General features: G+C 33.7%; 3 protein-coding genes and 1 non-coding gene across 6 annotated transcripts; 2 read left to right on the top strand and 2 right to left on the bottom strand.

Annotated features, from left to right (window-relative positions):
* The first annotated feature begins 1742 nt into the window (after positions 1–1742).
* LOC111876052 (ent-kaurenoic acid oxidase 1) lies at positions 1743–4350 on the top strand. 3 transcript variants are annotated; one of them, XM_023872576.3, is made up of 9 exons: positions 1743–2051; positions 2143–2183; positions 2283–2617; positions 2737–2997; positions 3075–3158; positions 3256–3334; positions 3472–3578; positions 3669–3787; positions 3900–4350. In XM_023872576.3, exons 1-9 carry the CDS (start codon positions 1810–1812, stop codon positions 3988–3990), a joined length of 1359 nt encoding a protein of 452 aa, XP_023728344.1. In that variant the 5' UTR covers positions 1743–1809; the 3' UTR covers positions 3991–4350. The 3 variants fall into 3 exon arrangements, with proteins under 3 accessions (XP_023728344.1, XP_042757818.1, XP_023728343.1); XM_023872575.3 differs by having other exon boundaries at positions 1745–2051; positions 2143–2617; positions 3900–4348; XM_042901884.2 differs by lacking the exons at positions 3669–3787; positions 3900–4350 and having other exon boundaries at positions 1744–2051; positions 2143–2617; positions 3256–3404.
* A 1448-nt stretch (positions 4351–5798) lies between these two features.
* Positions 5799–6844, top strand: LOC111876053 (uncharacterized). Its single transcript, XM_023872577.3, has 2 exons — positions 5799–6052; positions 6261–6844. Exons 1-2 carry the CDS (start codon positions 5900–5902, stop codon positions 6702–6704), a joined length of 597 nt encoding a protein of 198 aa, XP_023728345.1. The 5' UTR covers positions 5799–5899; the 3' UTR covers positions 6705–6844.
* Positions 6845–17066: 10222 nt separating this feature from the next.
* TRNAA-AGC (transfer RNA alanine (anticodon AGC)) lies at positions 17067–17139 on the bottom strand. The gene has a single exon. It is a non-coding gene; the product is annotated as a tRNA-Ala (tRNA).
* A 916-nt stretch (positions 17140–18055) lies between these two features.
* Positions 18056–22736, bottom strand: LOC111876054 (protein NRT1/ PTR FAMILY 4.6). The gene is made up of 5 exons (XM_023872578.2): positions 22625–22736; positions 22425–22530; positions 22128–22345; positions 20575–21015; positions 18056–19189 (listed from the first exon to the last, which is right to left on the bottom strand). The coding sequence occupies exons 1-5, from the start codon at positions 22700–22702 to the stop codon at positions 18221–18223; spliced, it is 1812 nt and encodes a 603-aa protein (XP_023728346.1). The 5' UTR covers positions 22703–22736; the 3' UTR covers positions 18056–18220.
* Positions 22737–24516: the final 1780 nt, after the last annotated feature.

Genomic DNA, 24516 nt, shown 5'->3' with positions numbered 1-24516 from the left:
AGTAGACCTTGAATTCATGAGAATACATAACCATAAATTAGTATTCGAGAATCGGGGCGTTACAGTTAACGATGCTTAAAATGGTCCAAACCATATAAATTAAGGTTTGAGTCTGGTGGTCGTATGCCAACTGTACTCATGGTACACCCAGCATACCAAGCTAGTCATCTGCGATCACACGAGCCCAGTACGCCCAACGTATCAAACTAGACCAAAATTCTTCCTATTTTCCGAAAGCCATAAATTCTTCGTCTCGACTCCGATTTCGGCGTTCTTTATATGCTCGGAAAGGTAATGAGAAGCCATACACTCCTACCAACTCTAATTTCCCTCAAAACATTCCGAACTTAAATCCTTAATTAATGAAAGGTCTGAACCATCACTCTACCATTATACCATTAGGCTCCAAAGCACAAACCGAACTCTTGGATCATATAATCTACATTACCCAAAACAAAATGAGTTTAAACCTTTGTTTCCTCAAAGTCCGAAGCCTTATGATAATTGATCTTCGGGTCACGACCCCAAATTAAGAAACAACTCGAAACAGGGTGTTACATATGATTAATTGATACATGTGATATATTTTTACCATTTCCAAGACTAATATACTAATTAATTCGTTCAAATAGGACCACCAAAAAAATAAAGCCAAGGAGAATTGAACTCGAGCAAACCATTTAAGAAGCCTTTCAAGTTATATATATTAGAAATTATTGTTTTTATTAACTTCTATAGTTTTTATTTGGTTTGTACGTTTTCTATTTTCTTATTATTTCTATTGTAAATAACTTCATAATTTTAGTTTTATTTTTGTTGTTGTATTCAAATTCTATATTTTTAGTTTTTTGTAATAATTGTTTGTTAATTTTTTTATATAATGTATATTAAAATGTAAAACAAATAAAAAATAAGAAAAAAAACCTTTAAATATTAGGAGGGAGAAGTAAAGAAAAAAGGTGGGAAGATGTTTTCACTTTTCAATTCCCGCTATTATTTTTCCCACGAATTTCCAACATAATATTAACTTTAAATATTTATATATATGTTGGTTGGTGTTTTGTATGAAAATGGCAACACTTTTCCAACGAAATATTTAGGGTGCCCACTTCTGTAGGCAATTTGTTGTAATTTTGTTGCATTACACTTTTGTTGCAAGTTTGTAGGAAACTAGATGGATATTTCCAACAAAAAAATTTGGTAGGAAATATTTGGTAGCTAAAACCAAATTTTCTAGTAGTGAAACTCAGTCAGATGTGGACTCAGTCAGCATTTCTAACACAGTCAGCTCTAACCCAATCCGCAACTATCAAACGACCCCTAACTTTTTTCGGACGACTATGGTCGCTGCTAATGGCTGTATTTCTTGTAGTGATATCACCCGCGTTAGGAATCTATTTCTTAATTTCAATAATAAAGATTTATAAATACAGTAGCACTCTCCATGTGGGATAATTAGTTTATTAATGTAAGAATGTGAAGACCCGTGAGTTTAACATCAATACTTATGATTTATATATAGAATAGTCTCCACTTGGTATTGGGCAAGGTTATAATGACATTTCACTAACAATATTATCGTCCAATCAACAATCAACATCCAACACTTGAAACAATAACATAATTTACAAACTTGTCACAAAATCCAAGACTTGAAACAATAAAATAATTTACAAACTTGTCGACTAGTGTTGTTCGAATATCTTACTCCTCTAATGGTATCTTTCCTGCACGCCAAAAACATAAACACATGCAGTCACATGTAACTTCATTAAGAACGTCAAAGAACATAACCTAGAGAGAAACACGATGGCGGTGGGACTATGGTCGACTGTGGTGATAGGACTGTTGCCACTGGTAGGGTGGTTATTCTGGTGGTGGAACGATGTATGGTACGGATTAGTTATGGCAACTCTCCGGTCATCCAAAGGCGACACCAAGCTGCCTCCGGGCAACATGGGACTTCCGATCTTGGGTGATACGATCAGTTTCTTATGGTACTTCAAATTCCTTCGTCGCCCCGATGACTACATCAATTCAAAGCGTCACAAGTAATTATTTGATCTTTTTCCTTCTCGTTTAAAAACACCGCCTTTTGTTAGCTTTTTCATAAGTTTGATTATATGTTACGACATTAAATAGGTATGGCGATGGGATAGGAATGTATAAGACACACCTATTCGGTAAACCTTCAGTGATTACATTTTTACCTGTGACAAACAAACTTGTACTTCGAGATACTGAAAGTTTCAAGTATGGATGGGCAATGATCGAGCTTTCAGGCAAGACATCACTAGCTGGAGTTCATGGAAAAGCACATCTTAGGCTTCGAAGTTTTGTATCTCGAAGCATTAATCAGCCAGATGCTCTTCGTCAAATCGCTCTTGCCATGCAACCACGCATGATATCCGCTCTCCAATCATGGACCAAATGCCGCAAAATTACTTTCTATGATGAAATGAAGAAGGTTTCATTTGAGAACATTGGCATGTATTTTGCTAGTATTAAGCCTGGCGCTACCCTCGACAGACTTAAAAAATACTTAGCCGGAGTGGTTAGTGGATTCAGAGCCTACCCATTGAATATTCCAGGATTTACATTTTACCATGCACTTCAGGTAGTTAATTATCATGATTTTTTTAATTTATATGTTTAACTTATATGTTTTTCATGTTAACTGGTCATCATTAGAGGTGGTGTAGATGATATACCTGCCCCCATTGAAATTTTTGATAGTGTCGTAGAAAAACCCAAGAGTTTTTCAGGGAAGAGTTGGATAAAAGGAGAAAAAACAACGGTGAAAATGATCAACCTATTCAAGATCTAATGGATGGTTTGATGAATATCAAGGATGAGGATGGGAACCATTTGAGTGACACTGAGGTTCTTGATAACATTACTGGCATTCTTCTTGCTGGCTTTGAATCAACTGTCGTCGTCACGACGTGGGCTCTTTATTATCTTGCGAAATACCCAAACGTTTTACAAAAGCTACGGGTATACCTACACTTGCCCATATGGTTTACTTTCTTTGGCTCGAACTTTTTTATCTTAACACACGCAATTATGTATAGGAGGAGAACTTGTCTCTCAAAAGCAATAAGAGCGAACTCCTTGTAACAAGCGATGAGATTTTAAAGTTGGAATACACCATGAAGGTATGATTATCTTGGTTATATGCTAATTAAATCATCTCCTTCGAGTTATTAATTGTCTTGATGTATGAATCTTCTTTTTTGAAACTCATGCATTCAGGTTGTGGATGAAACAATTCGATTGGCGAATATCGCTGGTTTTGTAGTGCGTGTAGCAACAAAAGATTTTGAGTATCAAGGTATTTTTTTTTGGACGGCAAATAAGTTATTAACGCAATGCATGCTAGCAAGGTGCTAGTGAATATAAAGGTAATTAGGGAACTATTTATTTACTTGTTTTATGTTTTTACAGCCAAATATTTTATTTATAATGTAGGGTATACTATACCAAAAGGATGGAATGTGATTGTATGGCTTAGGAATGTCCACACAGATCCTAAAAACTTCGATCATCCATTGTGTTTTGACCCTGATAGATGGAATGTAAGTTTGATATTCTAAGCTTCTCAGATTTCTTGATGTAGTATCTTTTTTCCTTTTTTTAAAACTAATAGTAATGTATATGTTTTTAAGGGATCAATGCTACCAGAAAACTTTCAAGCATTTGGTGCGGGTCCGAGAATCTGTGTCGGAAATATGCTTGCTCGTTTACAAATCGCAATGTTTCTCCATCATTTATCCACGGGATACAAGTATGAAGTCATTAAAATATGTGTCATTACATAAGTAGAACATAGATTTATATTAAAAAGGTAGAACATGCTATTAACATTAATTTACCGTTGAATTTGAAATGGATTTCAGATGGCAATTGGTGAATCCAGATGCGAAAGTGAAATATCTTCCACACTCTAAACTAGAAGATGGTCTTGAAATTACCATTGAAAAACTATGAATCCTATTGAAGAGTGCTTCTTATATATTTTCTATCGTCAAGCAAGTTAATAGTGTATGTTGGTTGTTAACTCCTTGGTTTGAGTAATTTGGTCACTAAAAATGAAATCTAGCAGTATATTTGGCCTTAAATGTTAAAGGAAATATAAAAGTACTTTTGAATGTTAAAGGAAATAATATTTTAGATGTTTCTATCGTCAAGAAAACTTCGCCTCTCATACCAAATAGTTAGTCGAACAAACCCCTAGCATAACTTTTTGTAGTCTTTATGATTAGATAATTACCTTCCTATTTCTGCTTTCTTGTATAGGTTATCAGTGTAGCCCAACAATGTTTTGTATATTGATTTAAATGAATAAATGGTCGTTCGTGACTTTTTTTTGCCTTTAAACACTAGGAGCTTGTGTTTTACCGATTAACTTCGTAACTTTACCTATTTTTTAAGGTTACACTACCTTGTCAACTGCCAACTAAGCAGGTGAGTCAATAATGACTCAGTAGTGAGTCGACTCACCGTTGTCACGTATGCCAAGAGTTATTACATCCATTTATATAGTCATCTGCAACAATTTCTCTCTCTCTCTCTCTCTCTCTCTCTCACATATGAACCATTTTTTTTTGCTTCTCATTACGTAGATTTTTAGTTCTTCATCATATTTTGCAGCCATTGCCGCCTGCTTTTGCCAAGAAGTATTTAGAAAAAGACAACAACAAAAGAGCAACAGTTGTTCTCAAGAACAAATCTGCTCTTGAATGGAGTATCAAATACGTTAAAATCAAAGATAAATACTACTTCATGGATGGATGGGTCAAGTTCATTAAAGAAAACCATCTTCAAACTTACGATTTTATAAAAAAAATCATTCATAAAAAAATTCAGGTATATAAAGCTTGTAAGTAAAAATATATTATTTTTTAACAATAGTAATCTAAACGTAAGTTGTAGTAAACTTAAATACGAACGTATGGATATAAAGATTATTAAAATTTAAGATTGTATGAAGAAGTTAGACGTTCAAAATACAAAACCTAAGAAATACAAGACCTAAGAAACCAAACAACTGAGGTCGTGTTGGCTATAAGCATCAACAATCGCCAACATATCATTAATGATTGTCCCACGTAGGATTCGTAAGAAAAAACCTAAAAAGTTATAAATACTAAATGTATACAAAAATAACAAAAATTTATTTTTCAACAAAAAAAATATTAAGAACTAAATGTGCAAAAAAAAAATATGAATGATTAAATGTATATAAAATGATAAATATATTCTCATATTAAGTTATTTTTTCCGATTGACCTAAATAAAAACTAAATGTAAACAAGAGAGAATCTTGATTCCAAGTAAAGTATTATGTGAATTCAATAATATGTTCGAAAATGTTGAATTTTTTGGTTATTAAAAAAAAGTTAATAAATACTCCTTTTATCTCAAAATTATAGTATATATTTTCTTTTTAGTTTGTTCCAAAATAATAGTTTACTTCTAAAAATAAATAATATTTTTACCAAAATACCCTCTCATTATTACTTAACCAACTAAATATTAATGGAACATTAAATACAAAGTAAGAACAAAACTGTCAGTTTATTAAATAAAATTAATGATAATTAATGTTTTTCTTAAAGACAAAAAACACACATGTGTGTTTTTTTTATCTGCGAACAATAATATTGAGACGAATAGACTAATATAAATGATTTTATAATGTATCATCCAATTTATATAACAGGGGTAAAGTAGTAATTAAGCATTGTTTATACAATTTGGTGGAGATAGATAGGCCTATCAGCATATGATTGGCTGATGGAAGAGCGAGCAATTTGGCCCCAAACAAAGATACACAGACAGAAGAGGATCTGAGCTGAGGTCTCCCTTCGAGAAAAATCTCCAAAAAAGTTGAAAAATGGCGGTGTCAACAGCACCTCCGACCACTACCGCTACCGCTTTTCTCAAGACCGTTGACCGTCGTCTCAGTTCTGCTAACACTTCGCCGCTCCGTCGTATCTTTCCCGCCAATAAATCCTCCAAGATTTTAGCCATGGCACCGAAAAAGAAGGTACACAATAAACAAAACTATATTTCGATTATTTTTAGTTTTCGTGTTACCGAAATGAGACGTGAATTCAATCTCAATCATCATGAATAACCGTGGATCTTCACATTTGTGTATTACAATCCAATCCAATCCAATCGCATACTTGTACTAGATTCAAATTGTTTTCTTCTTTTGATTTACAAGTCAAGTACGATTACACAAATTGCAGGTGAACAAGTACGACAAAAGTTGGAAAAAGGAGTGGTTTGGGGCTGGGCTGTTCTTCGAAGGAACCGAAGAAGTAAACGTCGACGTATTCAAAAAGCTAGAAAAACGTAAAGTGTTGAGCAACGTCGAGAAAGCAGGGCTGTTATCCAAGGCGGAGAAGCTAGGATTCACTCTTTCATCCATCGAGAAATTGGGGATTCTGTCAAAAGCGGAGGAGCTAGGGCTTCTCAGCTTGCTTGAAACCGCGGCTGGATTCTCTCCGGCAGCTTTAGCATCTGCGGCGCTGCCAGTTCTGGTGGCGGCGATACTAGCAATTGTATACATCCCAGATGATTCTACCGCTCTCGTGGTGGTGCAGACCGTCATTGCAGGTACGCTTGCTGCCACAGCTACCGGATTGTTTGTTGGTTCGATTGTGTTAGAGGGAGTACAGGAAGCTGATTAGCCTGTTGTTTGTTTGAATTAAAGTTTTGGTAATTATGATTTGTGAATAACCTATGTTTGTTCTGATTCAAATTTGTTACCAAGGTATATGTATTTACACACTATAACTTTTATAATATGTGGAGGAAGTTATTAGAAAAATTGGAAGAATTGTTTGCTTTATTTCATTTGTAATTTTGTATCCATACAAAAGGGTTTTAATAACATTAAATAATTAGATAAATTAACAGCATTAAATAGCCCAAAACAAAAATGGGGGGTTATTAAACCATTACAATATAACTACAAGTATGTGTTACTAAACTAAAACATGATCTCCCATGGGTTACACACATTAACTCTCGAAAGGTTTGCTTGCTGAAACGACAAGAAAATAAGGTGCTTCCTTGCTTAAATTTGAGGTCAACAAATGTCAACTCAAGTCAATGGTTGTCAACTTTTTGACAGCTTACACAAGAATTTGTAGCCCTTTTCAAAAGTGCGTAACTTTTTCATACGAGATCCACATTAAACGACTTATTTTTTGTGTTGATTCTTTGCGTCAAGGACTACAACTTACTTTTAAAAGGTTTTTGGATTTGAGCTCTAGATATCAATATATACAACTTTAAACACAGAGGTTTGCATATTTTTCCAACTTTTTCCATCACTTGGAAAATGTCTAATTTAACTAATATTCATGATTCCTCATAAATAAGTTCTCATTTATTTAATTATATGTCAATAATATTCTTTTTAATAGTTCTTAGTGTTTTAGACCTTGTTGATATTCATGATTCCTCATAACTAAGTTCTCATTTACTCAATTATATGTCAGTAATATTCTTTTTATTGGTTCTTAGTGTGTTAGATCTTGTCAATATTCATGATTCCTCATAACTAAGTTCTCATTTACTCAATTATATGTCAGTAATATTCTTTTTAATGATTCTTAGTGTTTTAGACGTTGTCAATATTCATGATTCCTCATAACTAAGTTCTCATTTACTTAATTATATGTCAATAATATTCTTTTAATGGTTCTTAGTGTTTTAGACCTTGTCAATATTCATGATTCCTTATAACTACGTTCTTATTTACTCAATTATATGTATTCTTAATGGTTCTTAGAGTTTAGACCTTGTCCTTATGGGTCCTTTACCCTTTTTACACTTCTGTCCCTATTTTGCATATAATACCAACATCGTTTGCAATTTTACTACTTTCACGCTTATACTTGTGACTTTTCACTCAAATTCACTTCTCATACCTACTGTAACATGTTCTCATGAAGTTACCATTATATTAACACATTTTAGCATGATTTACACTTATTCTTATTCACTTCTCATATCTATTGTAACAAGTTCTCATGCAGATACCTTTATATTAACACACTTTAGCACTATTTACGCTAACTTTTACTTTTTCGTCACACTTCAAGGCACTCAGCTAACATTATTAAACATAATTTAACATAGTCATTCTCTTTATAAGTTATATTTCAAACACTCAACTAACATTATTAAACATAATTTAACATGTTCAATCGTTCAATAGACTAATATTTTGTTCTCCAAGCACACTTAACAATATTTTTTTATTTTTGTCCCCATTTTCTCATGCATCAAGGCACTTTATTAGAGATAATTCAATACAATTAGATTTGATTTGATTTAAGTTTTAAATCTCTATTTGTATGGCTAGTTAGTTACGATCTTTTGTATTTGTGTACTATATATACCATCAATATATAACCCACAATTTTAAGGGAAAATCAATAACTCTTATATGATATCAGCCTTATAAACAATCCCAACCCTAAAATCCTCTCTTCTTTTCAATGGCCGACAGCTCATCAGAAACACCCTTTTCTCTCGCTACTATTCTTCATCTTCTCACAGTGAAGCTCAATTCCACCAATTACCTGCTTTCGCAAAATCAGGTCGTTCCCATCTTGTCTTTCCAACAACTTGTTGATCATGTCGATGGAACCCTAGTTGCTCCTCCAGCGACAACTGAACTTGAGGGCAAATCTGCCCCTCAATCCTAAATTTCTTACGTGGAAGAGGCTGATCAGAAAGCCTTTCTTATTCTACAATCCTCTCTATTAGAAGAAGGCATGACTGAGACTATTGGTCTCCAAACTGCAAGAGAGGTGTGGGTCTCCTTTCAACGTGCATATCATGATTCCTAAGAACGAATACGAACCCTTCGGGATACTCTTCGTCAATTAAACAAGGGTTCTTCTACTGTTTCTGAGTTTGGTCACAGGTTTAAGGCTACATGTGATTAACTAATGGCTATTGGCGATCCCATTAGTGATATGGATAAGACCCATTGGTTCTTACGCGGGCTTGGGTCTTCTTTAGAGACGTTTTCAACAACTCAAAGAGTTGTACGTCCCCACCCATGCTTCTGTGATCTGTTATGTCAAGCAGAGAGCCATGAGCTCTTTTCTTGCCTCCATGAACAACTCTCCCCCTCCGGTTGCCTTTAATACTCAATCTACTTGCACTCATAATCCTTCTTCTAAAGGACGTACCAATAACTCAAGGGGGGGGGGGGGGGGGGGTGTTCCTCCGTAGGTCGTGATTGAGGTAGACGCCCCCACATTGTCAATTTTGTCGTAAGAATTGCCACTATGCCAATTCCTGTCCTGACCTCGCTACTTATGTTACTGACGGTTCTCCTTTTGATGCTAACCTTGCTTAAGATTTTCAAGCTCAGTGCAATGTTAATATTCTAAACTGGTTTTGTCGATTTTGGTGTTTCTTCACATATGACCAACTCTGCTACAAATCTTAATTCTTCATCTTTCTATTCAGGCAAGGAACAAGCGGTCTTTGGTAATGGTAATTACCCACACATCTCTCATATTGGAACTTCTTCTATCGCTAAAGATGTCAAACTTTTAGACATTCTTGTTGTTCCATATCTCACAAAAATTTGCTTTCTATCAACAAATTGACAAATGAATTACCAGTTGATGTTCTATTTTCTAAAAAATTCTTTGTCATCCAAAATCGGGAAACCAAAGAAGTTCTAGCAAAGGGCAGCGTTGATCAAGGATTATATGTGCTTAAGAGGGTAGAAGAGTTTTTTAGCCACTTTAAGAAATAAATGCAACAAAGCTTCTTATGAACATTGACATACTAGACTAGGACATGTAGCTTTTGATAGTATTTCTTTGTTAAATAAATATTGATATTTATCTACTAGTTCAATTTTACCCAAACCTATTACTTTTTTATCATGTGCTCTTTCAAAAAGCAAAAGATTACTTTTTGATCAAAATTTAAAACGATCATCATATGTATTGGATTTGGTTCATTGTGACTTATGGGGATCTGCCCCTATTGTCTCCACATGTGGGTATGTGTACTATGTAATCTTCATTGATGATTATTCCCGGTTTACATGGTTCCATCCACTTAAAGCCAAATAAGATTTTTACACTACTTTGTCCACCTTTTTAACATTTGTGCAGACTCAATTTTCTTGCAAGGTCAAAACATTTCAGTCAGATGGTGGTACCGAGTTCCTAAATCATCATGTGAACACTATTCTTACAACAAATGACTATCATCATCGGATTTATTATCCTTATACGCCTAAACAAAATGGTCGTGCTGAACGAAAACACTGTCATATTACCGAGACCGGGCTTGCCATGTTATTTAATGCTCATGCCCCAGCTTCATTTTTGGTGGATGCATTCTCTTCATCAAAATATATTATCAATCGCCTTCCATCTAAAGTATTAACTAATAAAAGCCCATTTGAGGTCTCATTTGGCATCTCTCTTTATTATGATGTTTTGTGTGCTTATGGATGTTGAGTTTTTCCTTATCTACGTCACTACTCAACCCACAAACTAGCTCCAAGAGGCATTGCCTGCATTTTTATTGGATACATCAACCAATATAAAGGATATAGATGTCTCAATCCTTCTACAAATCGAATCTACACAACTTAACATGCCCAATTTGATGAACGTGTCTTTCCATTTTCTAGTACAACCTCTACATCTGATTGTGCTAATTTAGTATTCACCAATTTTGATGAACCTGTGATCGATTCTGTTGTTTCTATCATCTCGTCACCTATGACGTCAGATGCATCTACATCAACGCCTGCTCCATGATCTTGTCCAATCTGTCCCAAACTGTGCACTTCCGACAACAGATGCACCGCCTCACTTCCACCATCACCTCAATCGTCAGTGGTTGATCATCCACCCTCTCTATGCTCACCGCAAACAACTCCTTTACCAACGGGTCGACCATCAACACAACAACCTGTTACCTCCACTCACCTTATGATTACAAGAACTAGGGATGGTATTTTTAAACCCAAACATGTTGTTGGTTTGTCACATCTTGCTAATCCGGGACTTCATCACACATTGTTCACTACAAAAGAACCTAAAGGTTTCAAGTCAGTTGTTAAAAACCCACACTGGCTTATCGTTATGGAAGAAGAAATGTCTGCTTTACAAGCCAATCACACTTGGGAGCTGGTTCCTCGTCCTACTTCTTCTAACATAGTAGGCTAATATGGTGTTTGTGGAACAACCCTCAGGCTTCCTTGATCAAGTGTTTCCCCATCATGTTTGTCGATTTAAAAGTGGCTCTTTTTGGTCTAAAGCAAGCACCATGTGCTTGGTTTCAACGGGTAAGCACTTTTTTAGTTAACCTTGGTTTTGTTTGCAGTCGAGCTAACACCTCTCTTTTTGTTTTCAAAAAAGGATCCAACTTGGTATATCTACTTGTGCACGTAGATGATATCATCTTAACATGTAATGATCAGCTGCTCATCAATCAGTTCATTACTAAAATCAACAATGAGTTCGCTACAAAGGATCTTGGCCCTTTAAATTACTTTCTTGGCCTCGAAGTCTCTTACATCGATGATGGCTTATTACTTACACAAATGAAATATGCTCATGATATTCTCACTCGTGATGGGCTACTTGATGTAAAACCTGTGTTTATACCATTGTCAACAATTGAGATTCTCATATCAATTGGTGATTTATTTACTGATCTTACGCTTTATAGGTCATTAGTTGGTGTGCTTCAATACCTAACTATCACTCGTCTAAATCTTTCGTATGTAGTTAATCAAGTTAGTCAATTTCTTCATGCTCCTACCAATGACCATTTTAAAGATGTTACACGGACTCTATGATATGTTAAGAGTACTATTTTCTATGGTTTGAACTTTCATCATCCAAAAACGTCTTCATTGCTTGGATACTCTGATGCTGATTGGGCCAGATGCATTGAAACCCGACAATCTACCTATGGATACTTAATTTTGCTTGGTGGAAACCTTGTTTCTTGGAGTGCCAAGAAACAACCCACCGTTTCTCACTTTAGTTGTGAATCTGAGTATTGTGTTATGGAAAATACAGCTGTTGAAATCGTTTAGGTTACCAACTTGCTTCGTGATCTTCATGTTGCCCCTTCAACTGTGTCTACTCTTCTATGTGATAATAAGAGTGCCTTATTCCTCAGTCAAAATCCAATCTGTCATAAGAGAGCCAAACACATTGACATAGATTATCACTTTTTCATTGAACTTGTTGCTTCTTACCAAGAGTCTTGCACGACCTTTGTTTACCAAGTGTGACATAGATTATCAGACGGTACATTCCCACTCATCTACAACTAGCCAAGATCTTTACCAAGAGTCTTCCACGACCTTTGTTTGAGCTTTTTTGTGCCAAGCTTCGTGTTGGACATCCTCCTCTCAGCTAGAAGGGGGTATTAGAGATATTTCAATACAATTAGATTTGATTTGATTTGATTTAAGTTTTAAACCTCTATTTGTATGGCTAGTTAGTTACAATATGTTGTATTTGTGTATTGTATATACTATCAATAAACAACCTATAATTTTAAGGGAAAATCAATAACTCTTATGCACTTTTCTTTACATTAACATAAAAAATCATTTATTTGTTACATTAACTTTACCAAAATCCTAAATGGAATATTTTAGGAAGTTACAAATAGGATGTATAGAGATGATGATAATATATTTTGCTTTAAATGAAAATGGCTAAAGTAAAGAGGACATGAGAGGGAATTATTTCCTTTATAGTAAAACTTAAGAATGCAATCTAAAATATTTTCCTTTAGCCAAAGGATGACTAATTCCTTCAAACATAGAATTTAATGGAATCTAAAAAGTTTTAATTCCTTGGGTTTTGTCAACTAAACATAATTTTCACTTCCAATTTCTCCAAACTCCTTCAAAATATGTAAACGAAACACGTAATTAGCTTTTCTTTTATACAAATGTCAATGCTCAATTATCATTAATTTTTACTTTGATACATACCAATAAGGAAAAATCTATTACCCTTTTTCATTACATACTCCTGATTTCAAATTTCATTTTAAAGTTTGACTAATCATAAAATAGAATTTGTAAAATTGTTAAGCACACTTCCAATTTCTTTTTCCTTGAATTGGTAGTCTCCATCCACCTACAAATAATGGTACTTGGTCGTGGTAAGCGGGCTGGACTCGGTCAAATTTGTTTGGCTAAAATGAAAAAAAAACTTGTTTTACCATAATGAAATTTGGCCAATGCGGTCTTTGTACTCCTCACTTCTAAATAGTTAAGATTTTTGTCCAGTTACACATATTAGAGTTCAATACAAGTAGTTGTAAACTTCAAGCACTTAGAAAGGAAAAGGTGGTTGACTCGGTGGTTATGGTTACCCATAACATTACGCTTTTGTTAGAGACAGACAAGTTTTAGATGCTTCGTTGATTATTAATGAAGTGGTTGACTTGCATAAAATAAAGAAAAAGAAACTAATGATTTTTAAGATTGATTTTGAGAAAGTATATGATTCGCTTGCATGATATTATTTGTTTACTATTATGGATCTCATGGGTTTCTCTTCGAAGTGGATTAACTGAATCAAAGCTTGTTTGAGTACCAATATATCATCTATTTTGATTTACAAAAGCCCAACAATTGAGTTTTCGATTAGGTGTGACCTTAGGCAAGGAGACCCCTTGTCATCTTTTACAATTATTCTAGCCATGGAGAGATTGCATGTTGCTTGGAAGGATGCAAGTGGATTTTGGTTTAGTGCATGAAATTGGTTTCGGTGATGATGGGTTGCATTTAATGCATTTGTTTTATGTAGATGATGTTATTTGCATAAGAGAGTGGTTCAAGATATTCTAAATATTATTAGCATTCTTTGATGTTTTCACTCTGTTTTTGGATTACAAATTAACCTACTTAAATCTAATTTGTTTGGTGTTGGTGTTTTGGAAATGGGAGTCAATTATCTTGTGATCCTGGCTGGCTACAAAGTTTCTAAACAGTCGTTTGTCTATCTTGGTCTTTAGGTGCTTCTATGGCTAGATTTCTCATATGGGAAGACTGTCATTGAAAAGTTTCGATAAGAAAATCAACACCAGATAAGGAATCAACATGATTTTTAAGGGAATGGTAAAGAACCTCTTTTGGTGTTATGAAATTGATCTTGTAATTAAAGCATATAAGAAATTTTATTAATTAGAAAGAATTCATCAAATTTGTCCCAAAGGTGTCTTTGGAGGTGTAATCAGATATGATTTGAAGTAAGTTAGGTTCATTAGTTAGATGAACCAAGACTCATTAAACTCCTACTCTTTATTCTCATCACCGAAGGACTTGGATTTTCTATTGATGTGACCGAGTACTTTAGCGCCTTCACACATGAAAAAATATGACGCTACAATTTATATTTAGAGCCAAAATAGTGAAGTAAATTGAAAGGAAAGATTTGTGATTTAACCAATGAGTTGATTTGACGACATAACAAAAATAAAAGATGATGCAGGAGTAGACGTAGGAAAGAAAATTTGTGAAAAACAGATGTAACAGAAAAATTAGAGCAATAGACAAAACGCCTACCATAGGTAGAAGGATTGTAGGGCTTGAACTAGAGGTGACAACGGGTCGATCTAGGTTGGGTTCGGGTCAACCCATTTAATAATTAGGTTAAAAATTTCAACCCAATATGTTTATTTAAATGAGTTGATATTTCTAATCCAATACAACCTTTTAAAAAAATGGGTTGCCACCAGGTTGACTTGTTTATATAATTCTCGACCCAACCTATTAAATAAATGGGTTTAACTTGAGTTAACCCATTTAAAATCAATTAAATAAATTATATAATTAAATATTATATCACTTAAATTATAAAATGTAAATGAAACTTCATAATTATGACAAAAGTACAAGCTTAATTCATAAATACAAATAAAATTTTCAAATAACATTAAAAATGTTTAGTTTCACAATGATTTTGAAGAATGGTCACTATTATCGGCGTTAAAAAAAGGATGAAAGTTAACATTAAATTTTATTAAACATAGATAATAATAATGCAAAATTATAATTTACAAATTAATACTTTGATTAATACATGATAATATTTAGATAATTATTAAATTATATATATATATATATATATATATATATATATATATATATTAACGTTAAATGGGTTGACGGATTGAAAATAGATTGATAATTTTTACCCAACCCAACCTATTTAATTAAATGGGTTAGACGGGTTGACCCATTTAAGTTAAATGAGTTGAAAATATCAACTCAACCCACTAATTTTGGGTTGGGTTCGGGTTGGGTTGGCAGGATGGATCAATTTTTGTCAGCTCTAGCTTGAACAACACCAACTCGTTTGTTGATCAAATCGTCGACAATAGGAAAGGGAGGCACGATGGCAAAGATCTAGACAAGGAAAACATAAATGAAGCAAAGATAGTAAAATGAGCGGCGACAAAATTAGGTTGAATACCATGTTAGATTGTAAACTAATCAATGTTAGAGCTCAAACGGTTTTAAGAGTTCAAACATATTATTTGTAATAATAATAAAAAAAAACATAATGTATAAGATAATTAACTTAAATCACAAACAGTTAATATCTTAAAAACGTTAAATCAATAGTAATTAAAAATAAATTTCTTAAAATTGTCTAATTTTATCATTTTTTCAAAGTTAAACATAACACAAAACCATACTTTTGTGTTATAGTATTTTATTCATCTTTTATTCATGAAACTTGTCTTATTTTTAATATTTAATATATTATTAATTAATAAAAAAAATTGTATATAATATATGCGGTGCGGTGCGGGTTTTTTGTAGTTTTTGAAAATTAATAACCGCACCGCACCACAAATTTGTGGTTTTTAAAAAACAAAAAACCTTATCATCGGTTTTTATTACGGTTGCGGTTTATCAGTTGCGGTTTATGCGGTTAATTTTAATTACGGTGCGGTTTTTGCTCACCCCTAGTTGTATATATGCTTTGGAAGGTTGTACATCCTTAATAATTGTATAAAAACAAAAAAAATGAATTACTTTTTTAAAAAATACAAAAATAATAAATAAGGGTACATAAATAATAAATTTAAATAAAAAAATTAATAAGGGCACAATAATCTTTTTAGGTTAGACAGGGACCAAGCGTGCAACAAAAACAAACAGTAAGATCATTCCGAGTTTTAAACCCAACATACAAATTACTCCGAACTATAGGGATCATTCGTGTAATTCACTTTAAAATAAACAAGTGAAACTAGGGATGTGCATCGGAAACGGGTACTCGTTTTTGGAATCGGAATCGCTTCGGAACTGTCAGTTCACTGGATCGAACTAAATTGCAGTTTTATCGACAAAAATGAACAAAATTAATGTAATTAGGTTACTCGCTCCCGGAATCGGAACTGCCGGTTAAGGTTAAGGGACTGGTTCCAAACATTTATGAACTGCCTAGAGTGGTTCCGATTTCGGTTCTAACTTTCTAGGAAACGCCGGTTCGGTTCCTGTTTCGGTTCTTGTAAAATAAACAAGTAAACTAGGGATGGGCATCGGAAACGGGTACTCGTTTTTGGAATTGGAATCGCTTCAGAACTGTCAGTTCACTGGATCGAACTAAATTGCAGTTTTATCGACAAAAGTGAACAAAATTAATGTAATTAGGTTACTCGCTCCCGTAATTAGAACTGCCGCTTATGGTTAAGGGACTGGTTCCAAACATTTATGAACTGCCTAGAGTGGTTCCGATTTCGGTTCTAACTTTCTAGAAAACGTCGGTTCGGTTGCTGCAAAATGAGGCGGATACCCACCTATAGTCATCCCTAAGTAAAACTATCGTTAACAAATAAAATAACATGTTAGAAAAGTGTTAAACACTAAAATTTAAAGCTATTTTAAGATAATCTTATTAATTTTAACCTTGACATGCATCTAGAACACATCAAAATATATTAAAAATAAAATTAAATAGCCTGTTATTCTCTTTTATCATTATTTTTAAAGTGTTAAAAATAAATGGAGATGCGGGGTATCGATCCCCGTACCTCTCGCATGCTAAGCGAGCGCTCTACCATCTGAGCTACATCCCCTTATGATATCGCTTCAGCATAGACTTTACAAACCGACTTTCAATTTCATTCAGGTTTGATCAAATGCTGCTCTATTTTCTTCCTCCTTCGTCATCCAATTTTAATCTCGTCAATCGTCGAGAAATCAACTCTCTTTCTCTAGTCTGTATTGCGTTCTCCTAACCTCTTATTTGTAAGTAAAGTTTATGTTGAATTTTTAGTACCATTTGTTGAACTACAAAACCAATAATGATCTTCACATGCAACGGCTTTCCCTTAAATGATAGGTTTGATTCATAGTTTCTTGTATTTCTATGCTTTAAATGTTTGTACAATTAAAACACCAGCGTACATCCAAAGTACAGACAACAATGATGATATAGAGATCGAGTGAATCTGTTAAAAAATCACATCCTTAATTTATGTCAAAATTGAAATACTATCAAGATTTGAGGATTAATGATTACTCTTTGGCTTTCCATCGAGTATATTGGACCACTTTGTGATCTGTTATTATCTTCTAGACTTTAATCGTTCAATTTAATGTAAGCTGTCAATGATTTATGGTATGGTAGTTTGATGTGATGCTTTTATAGCTTTTGTGAAAAAGTTAATCTTCTTAATTATCCATTCCACAAATGGAAATTCAAATGCTTTTAGAAGATAGTACTTTCACTTTAGATATGATTAGGCTTCAAGTGCTATCACTTCATATTGCTCCACCATGTAATTAGAGCCACATATTGAACATGATTAGACATGATTTAACAAAGTCCTTCTAGCTCTTTCCTTTTTCTTTCTTTTTTCCAATATCATGTCTTTGGATCTAAATCCAAAGTGATTATTGTGTCTTGAAGTTGACTCATTCAGATTTCATTTTCTGATTCTTTTCTAACTCATTTAGCAACCTAATCTGATTTGAAGTGCACAAAGATCATATACAAATATATCTCATGTATTCAAGATTAACTGATGCTAAGTAACACATGTAGTAATACCATGCATGCATGACTCCATTCTAATGATCATACAACATACTCTCATCAACTTACTAACACATAACAATCATCTATAGAATATATGCTAACTTTCCCTTACATTATCAAACTCCCGATGACTTACACAACATTTGTGTCTCATTTGAACCCGTTTTCGCTCCATACTTATAAGATTTCGCCCATATGAGATATACAACAAAGTTTACCCCACTTAGCGCACACATCAACCAATAAAATCTTTCAAGATGATAATGATTTAAGTTACTTCCATAGAGCCAAGGCGTATGATGAAAAGTACCCGTAACATTATTCACAATCGCAACAAGCACAGAACTAAGATAATACCCCATAGCCAATGAAGCCCACGAAAGAGAAGTTGCCAAAGATCTCATGCTAAATGGCGCCTCACTAAAAAAGAAATCCATCATGCCAGCTAAGCTAAAAAGATCCGCTGACCCAAGAAACAAATACTGTAAAGAAACCCAAAGAAAAGTAATGGGTAAAGGTTGTGTAGAGTTGATTAGGGTTTCTTGAAACGCGACTTTTTTTCGTTTCTTTTCCACTAAAGCTGCAACTGCCATTGCCATAATCGACAAAAATAACCCTGTCCCTATGCGTTGTAAATGAGTGATACCCATTTCGGATTTGGTTATCTTTCTTGCGAATGGGATGATGACATGGTTATACATGGGTGCTAGTATCATGATGAAGATGACAGGGAATACAGGGAGGGAAGCTGGTGGGACAAGTAATGAGCCGATTCTTGTGTCCATGGTGGCGGCTTGTTGGACTGAGAAGGTGGATAGTTGAGCTAGGCAACAGTTTAGCATTATGGTGGAAATGAACACTGGGAAGATTTTTAGGACGATTTTGACTTCTTCTACTTGTTTTGTAGTGACTGAAAATCTTGGAAGATTAGAGTTATTGGTAATTGCTCTATTGAGGAAGCTTAGATCTTCTGTTATCTCTTCTTTTCTTTCGTTTGAATTTGATGTGGGAGATACGTTTGTGTTAACTACTGCATTTCTGCCGTTTTTGGGTAAATAATTGTTGAAGATTGCAGCAGCAAGTACCTGGTGTAAACATAGAACTTTAGTTTTGGGAGTTATCCTCTAAGTGCCAAGTAAGTAGGGTAGAGTGTAGAATAAATTAGAAATGGAAAAAATCTTTTGAAGTCAAAATTCGGGTTTAGATTTTCAACGTGTTTAATTAAATAAGTTTAGGTTAGGGTTGGAATTTCTAACATGATACCAACCTGCTAACCAGTTTAAATTTATATATATTTTCTAAGAAAATAGTTTCAATATTCTCGATATTTTGGATCGGTTTACGATTTAATTTCAACTTTTATTTTTTGAACAGAAAAGTCCCGAATATTTTATATTTTGCTCAAGTTAACGAAACAATCATTATTTTTTTAATGGAAAATGACAGATTATCGTATAAAATTAGATAATTGAGACTTTTCAGTTCCAAAAATAAATGTTTGAATTAAACCGTAAACCGAGTCAATATATTGTGTACATTATTTATTCTTATAGTAAATTACTGAAATCGTCCCTGTGGTTTGGTCAAAATTGCACATTTGGTCTCTAATTTTTTTTTGCACTCAGATCGTCCCTATGGTTTGGTTTTATTGCGTTTTTCGTCCCTATGGTTTGGTAAAAAATGCATGTTTGGTCCCTAACTTTATGTATTTAAGGGACGAAAAATGCAACAAAATCAAACCACAGGGACGAAAAACGCAACAAAATCAAACCACAGGGATGATCCGAATGCAAAAAAAAAAGTTAGGGACCAAACTTGCAATTTTGACCAAACCACAAGGACGATTTCAGTAATTTACTCTTATTCTTATAGAATGGAAAACCAACAGAGTAAATTACTGAAATCGTCTATGTGGTTTGGTCAAAATTGCACGTTTGGTCCCTAACTTTTTTTTTTGCACTCGGATCGTCCCTATGGTTTGATTTTGTTGCGTTTTTCGTTCCTGTGGTATGATTTTGTTGCATTTTTCGTCCCTTACATACATAAAGTTAGGGACCAAACATGCAACTTTTACCAAACCATAGGGACGCAAAACGAAAAAAATCAAACCACAGGGACGATTCGAGTGCAAAAAAAAAGTTTGGGATCAAACGTGCAATTTTGACCAAACCACAGGGACGATTTCAGTAATTTATTCAGACCCTTAAGTGTTGAATAACAAGACCCTTAAAGTGTTGAATATGTTACCATTCGGGACTCTTCTCAAAAAGATGAAAGTTAAATTGAAAGTTAGAAATTTAGAATATAATTTAGAAAGCAAACTTTTACTTGTATTTTTCTTTTTAACTTTGAAAAAGTAATTTTGGTTTGCAACTTATTCGACAAAGTGTAAGTACTATTTATTTATTCTATGTAACAACAAGTCAGAAATTTCAACTCGTTTAATAATTGAACACATCAAGATAATTACCTTAAATATAGTTGTAATAGGACTTCCATTCGGAATTTTAATTCTGTAAACCATGGAACCAAGTAGAAAAATGGGAATAGATATCAGAATTGCGAAAGTGGAAATACCAAAACCCCATTGCCATCCTTTATTATCTTCAATCCACACAGCAAATGTCACTGCAATGAGTGCACCACAAGCGAGACAAAAGACATAGTAATTGAAAAAAGACGATCTTTTTTTTCTTCCTTGAATGGTTTCTTCATCAAATTGCTCAGCCCCATGAGGTGGAAGAGACCCTTTTATCCCTCCAACACCCAATGCCACCAAATAAAGGCCAATGAACAAAACTGCCTCTTTACCACCTTCTGTTTCTTGGCACTTTGTATTCCTGTTTGCTGATAAACAACTTTCTGGTTTCAAAGAATTTGAACGGGCTTGCATGGTGAGTATTAGAAGTCCCTGTTTAATAGTCAAATTTAGTCAATGACATGGTTTTAAGAATCTCTAGTAAATGATGCCAACTTTAAAAAAAAAATTAATAAGTACGGATTTTTACAATTTACGATGCTAAATCCAAATTTGACATCTTTTTTCAATCTTTGATCCTTATTTCAAAGTTTCGGATTGATTCTGTGATGAAACCTTGAAATAAGGACCAAAATTGATGAGAAACTTTGAAAGAGCGAAGAGAAATGAAAAATGTTTCGATTTTCGAGTGAACACCGTAAAATTCAGAAAATACATTGACCATTTTTGTATTTTACTCTATTCTTTATGAATTGAGGAATATATGTGCATGAAGAAATTAAGCTATAATTTGTGGTTACATTGCATGGATGAGACCATAAATTAATGTTCATGCGATGACAAATTTCATTGGAAGATACTAGTGTACACATGAATACTTTTCAATTTAATTTTTTCTTCTCTTATACGTATATATGTGCATGGACCACATACGTGATAAGGGCATATTCGTCACGTTGAGTAAATAGAATAGAAACAAAACTTTAAGATGTCATTAGGATTCAGGTTGAGAGAGGTATTCTCTGTTTAACTCCTAGCACTTAATTAATATCGCTTGCATCAGCATGAAGTCATGCACAGTTCATTCTTGAAAGTTAAGCATTAGAATACGATCCAATTATGATAATGAAGCATATGCAAAAATGATAAAAATGTCCTATTCCCAATTCCCTTTTATTATGGGAATTGAAAAAAAGATGCCATGAATATAGATAGTTTAAACTTTGTAATCATTCCACTCTTTAGTTTTTATTACAGGTATTTACGAATAAAATGGATGAAAATAAAAAACAAGGCACGACTGATTACAAAATGGATAGTCATTAGTTTTTAATTGTGGGCGTTTCACGAATAAAATACTTTGATGTTAAAATACTTCGGTAATGGAAGAAGTTTATGTCAAACAGCCTCCAGTGTTTTTGAAGATCCCAAAAACATCCAGATGATTTTTCTTCAAATTTTACTAGATCTAGCTTAGTTTAATTATTGATGCAAGTGTCAAGTAAACATATGACTAAATAATCTTTGTATTTTAAAGTTCTTACCGCGAGTTCAATTATAGCACTTATAAGATAAATGCAATAAGTGGTGAAGAAAGCATCGGCTAAAAATCCACCAAGGAGAGCAAGGAGGAACGCTGTCCCCATGAAATTGCTAACAATGTTTGAAGAACTTGATGGTGTGTAATGCATGAATTTTGACAAATATAGTACAAGGTTGCTCGCATTCGCCAAATATGCTAGATTCTCCAATACCTCCACAACTATATATTTTAACAAACACAAAATCAAAACAAATCAATACACACATACATACATACATACATACATAAAACGACTTACCTAAGACAAAAGAAGCTGCAAGTATGCCACCGTGTTGGCCTTCTATAGCCGGTTTGTTTCTCCAATTGACATACATGCTAGATTTGCTGATTTGGCATTCTTGGTCCTTAAAGATAAGCATAAAAAAATAAATGTTATAAGAAAAATAATGTAGAATGTGGAAGAGGTTTTCTTTATAAACATAAGTAAATTGGAGATACCATATTGCGATGAAAACTTGAGATGATCTTCCTATCTATAAAGTTATGATTCTTTAATGTAAAGAGGGAATGATGCATTGCATGCTATTTATATGACAATAAAGGGAGTTTAACCCCACCTGGAATGGTCTAGACACCTTGAAAGTGACTTCTTCCTCTAATGTTTTAATCTATTGGTATGGAGCATTTAGGTCTACCACTCTTTTATTTATTTATCTTTTTGCGAAAACGAAACCTCAACCCTTCTAAAATTAGAAGAAGTTTCAGCCACTTACGTATTTTTTCTATTGTATACTACTCGTAGTGGAACTATATGGTGCTATAGAGAGTATGAGAGTATCAAATTAGTAATCTATAAATTAATTAGCGTGTTCATTTTCGTTAATTTTCATTGATATTCGATTTGTCCGATGGAATTGAATAGACAATTACTGAACGAGTGGTTCTTTTGGTTTTGTTAAATTTATTCCTTAGATGGCATGTTTTTTTTCTCATTCAATCATGGGACGGAATTAAATTTTCAATATAAGCCATTTTTTTGTTTTTGTTTATGTAGATAAACGTTCGTTAAATATAGTCAAAATCAATATTTAGAAGAATAGAGTCTAAACTATACAATATATGTATATGTAATTAATATTACAAAGTGGTTCAACCAAACATAATCATGAAATGTAATTACTATTCCATTGTCCATTACATTAAAGATGAACATAGGCGGGTACCCTGCCAAATATACCGAAACCGGAACCGGATATATCGTTTCTTAACATTTTGGAACCGCCCCCGGGACGATCTGAACAAGTTCCTAATCAGGGTACCCGCTTGTTAAAAAATTTGAAACTAAATTAAGCTATAAAAGTCAACAAGGATTACTTAAAATTTTGAGAAGCTTAAAAGATAATTTTATTGGGACCCAAAAGCTTTAACCACAGATAAAGATAAACCCATTTACCTCCTGCAACATCCTTTGTTTCCTATATATAAGCATATCATAAATATATCTTTCGCTGCATCTAACGATGTGGGATAGCTTCTTAAAACCAATATGCATCTTTCTATCATTATAAGTTTATAACAACACGGCTAAAATGCATATTCATGAAATTAAACAAAAAGTATATTTAACAACCATTACATAGCATGGACGTCAAATTTATATATTTAAGATCTTGCCATTATAAAAGCAAATTAATATTCCATTTCTCGAATAACTATCGGCATACATAGAATTCCAGAGAAACGTGTAACAAAACATGATGCACCGGTTATTGCACATAATTTAAACACCCATAATTCCATAACTCTTTTTCTTTTACATAGTATTGGAGATAAATCTCGCATATAATTATATTATTTGTTTACTATAGTTAGTTTATAATATTCCATGTATATCTCCTATATTCTTGTTTTAATTTGTATAAATACACGTTTAATGATCAATAACAGGTAAGGTGAACAATTATCACTTTCTTACATGGTATCAGCCATCTCACGTTCTTAACCCTAATCGCCCATTCTCTCCTCTTGTTCCTCACTCAAATCGACGATGGCCTCCTCTGAAAATACCTTCTCCCTTAATAGCCTCATCCACATGCTAACAATCAAGCTAAATTCTTCTAATTACCTCATCTGGAAGAATCAGATTACACCTCTCCTTCTTCATCAAAGTGGATGAGTCGTGTCAATGGTTCCTCTACCATCCCACCATCCACCATCACCGTTGACGGAAAAAAGCTCCCAACCGAGCCCATGACGCTTGGGTGGAACTCGATCAAAAAGTCCTTTTGATCCTTCAATCGTCCCTCTCTGAAGAATCCATGGCAGAAGTTCTCGGTCTTTCCACCCCCCGTGAAGTGTGGACTACTTTGGAATCTGCCTATAGTCACGAT

This window comes from Lactuca sativa, chromosome 4 (assembly GCF_002870075.4).
Source record: "Lactuca sativa cultivar Salinas chromosome 4, Lsat_Salinas_v11, whole genome shotgun sequence".
In the NCBI taxonomy this organism is placed as follows: domain Eukaryota; kingdom Viridiplantae; phylum Streptophyta; class Magnoliopsida; order Asterales; family Asteraceae; genus Lactuca; species Lactuca sativa.
This window is presented reverse-complemented; position numbering and strand designations above follow the sequence as displayed.

What these genes read in the sequence shown, in the direction of transcription:
- LOC111876052 (XM_023872575.3), top strand. Translation starts at nt 1,810, where the DNA reads ATGGCGGTGGGACTATGGTCGACTGTGGTGATAGGACTGTTGCCACTG. An exon ending in ACGTTTTACAAAAGCTACGG is followed by an intron (nt 2,998 to 3,074) that starts GTATACCTACAC and finishes AATTATGTATAG; the next exon opens with GAGGAGAACTTGTCTCTCAA. An exon ending in TTGACCCTGATAGATGGAAT is followed by an intron (nt 3,579 to 3,668) that starts GTAAGTTTGATA and finishes TATGTTTTTAAG; the next exon opens with GGATCAATGCTACCAGAAAA.
- LOC111876053 (XM_023872577.3), top strand. Translation starts at nt 5,900, where the DNA reads ATGGCGGTGTCAACAGCACCTCCGACCACTACCGCTACCGCTTTTCTC. An exon ending in CCATGGCACCGAAAAAGAAG is followed by an intron (nt 6,053 to 6,260) that starts GTACACAATAAA and finishes CACAAATTGCAG; the next exon opens with GTGAACAAGTACGACAAAAG.
- LOC111876054 (XM_023872578.2), bottom strand. Translation starts at nt 22,702, where the DNA reads ATGCATCATTCCCTCTTTACATTAAAGAATCATAACTTTATAGATAGG. An exon ending in GTGCTATAATTGAACTCGCG is followed by an intron (nt 21,016 to 22,127) that starts GTAAGAACTTTA and finishes ACTATTAAACAG; the next exon opens with GGACTTCTAATACTCACCAT. An exon ending in CTATTACAACTATATTTAAG is followed by an intron (nt 19,190 to 20,574) that starts GTAATTATCTTG and finishes TGTTTACACCAG; the next exon opens with GTACTTGCTGCTGCAATCTT.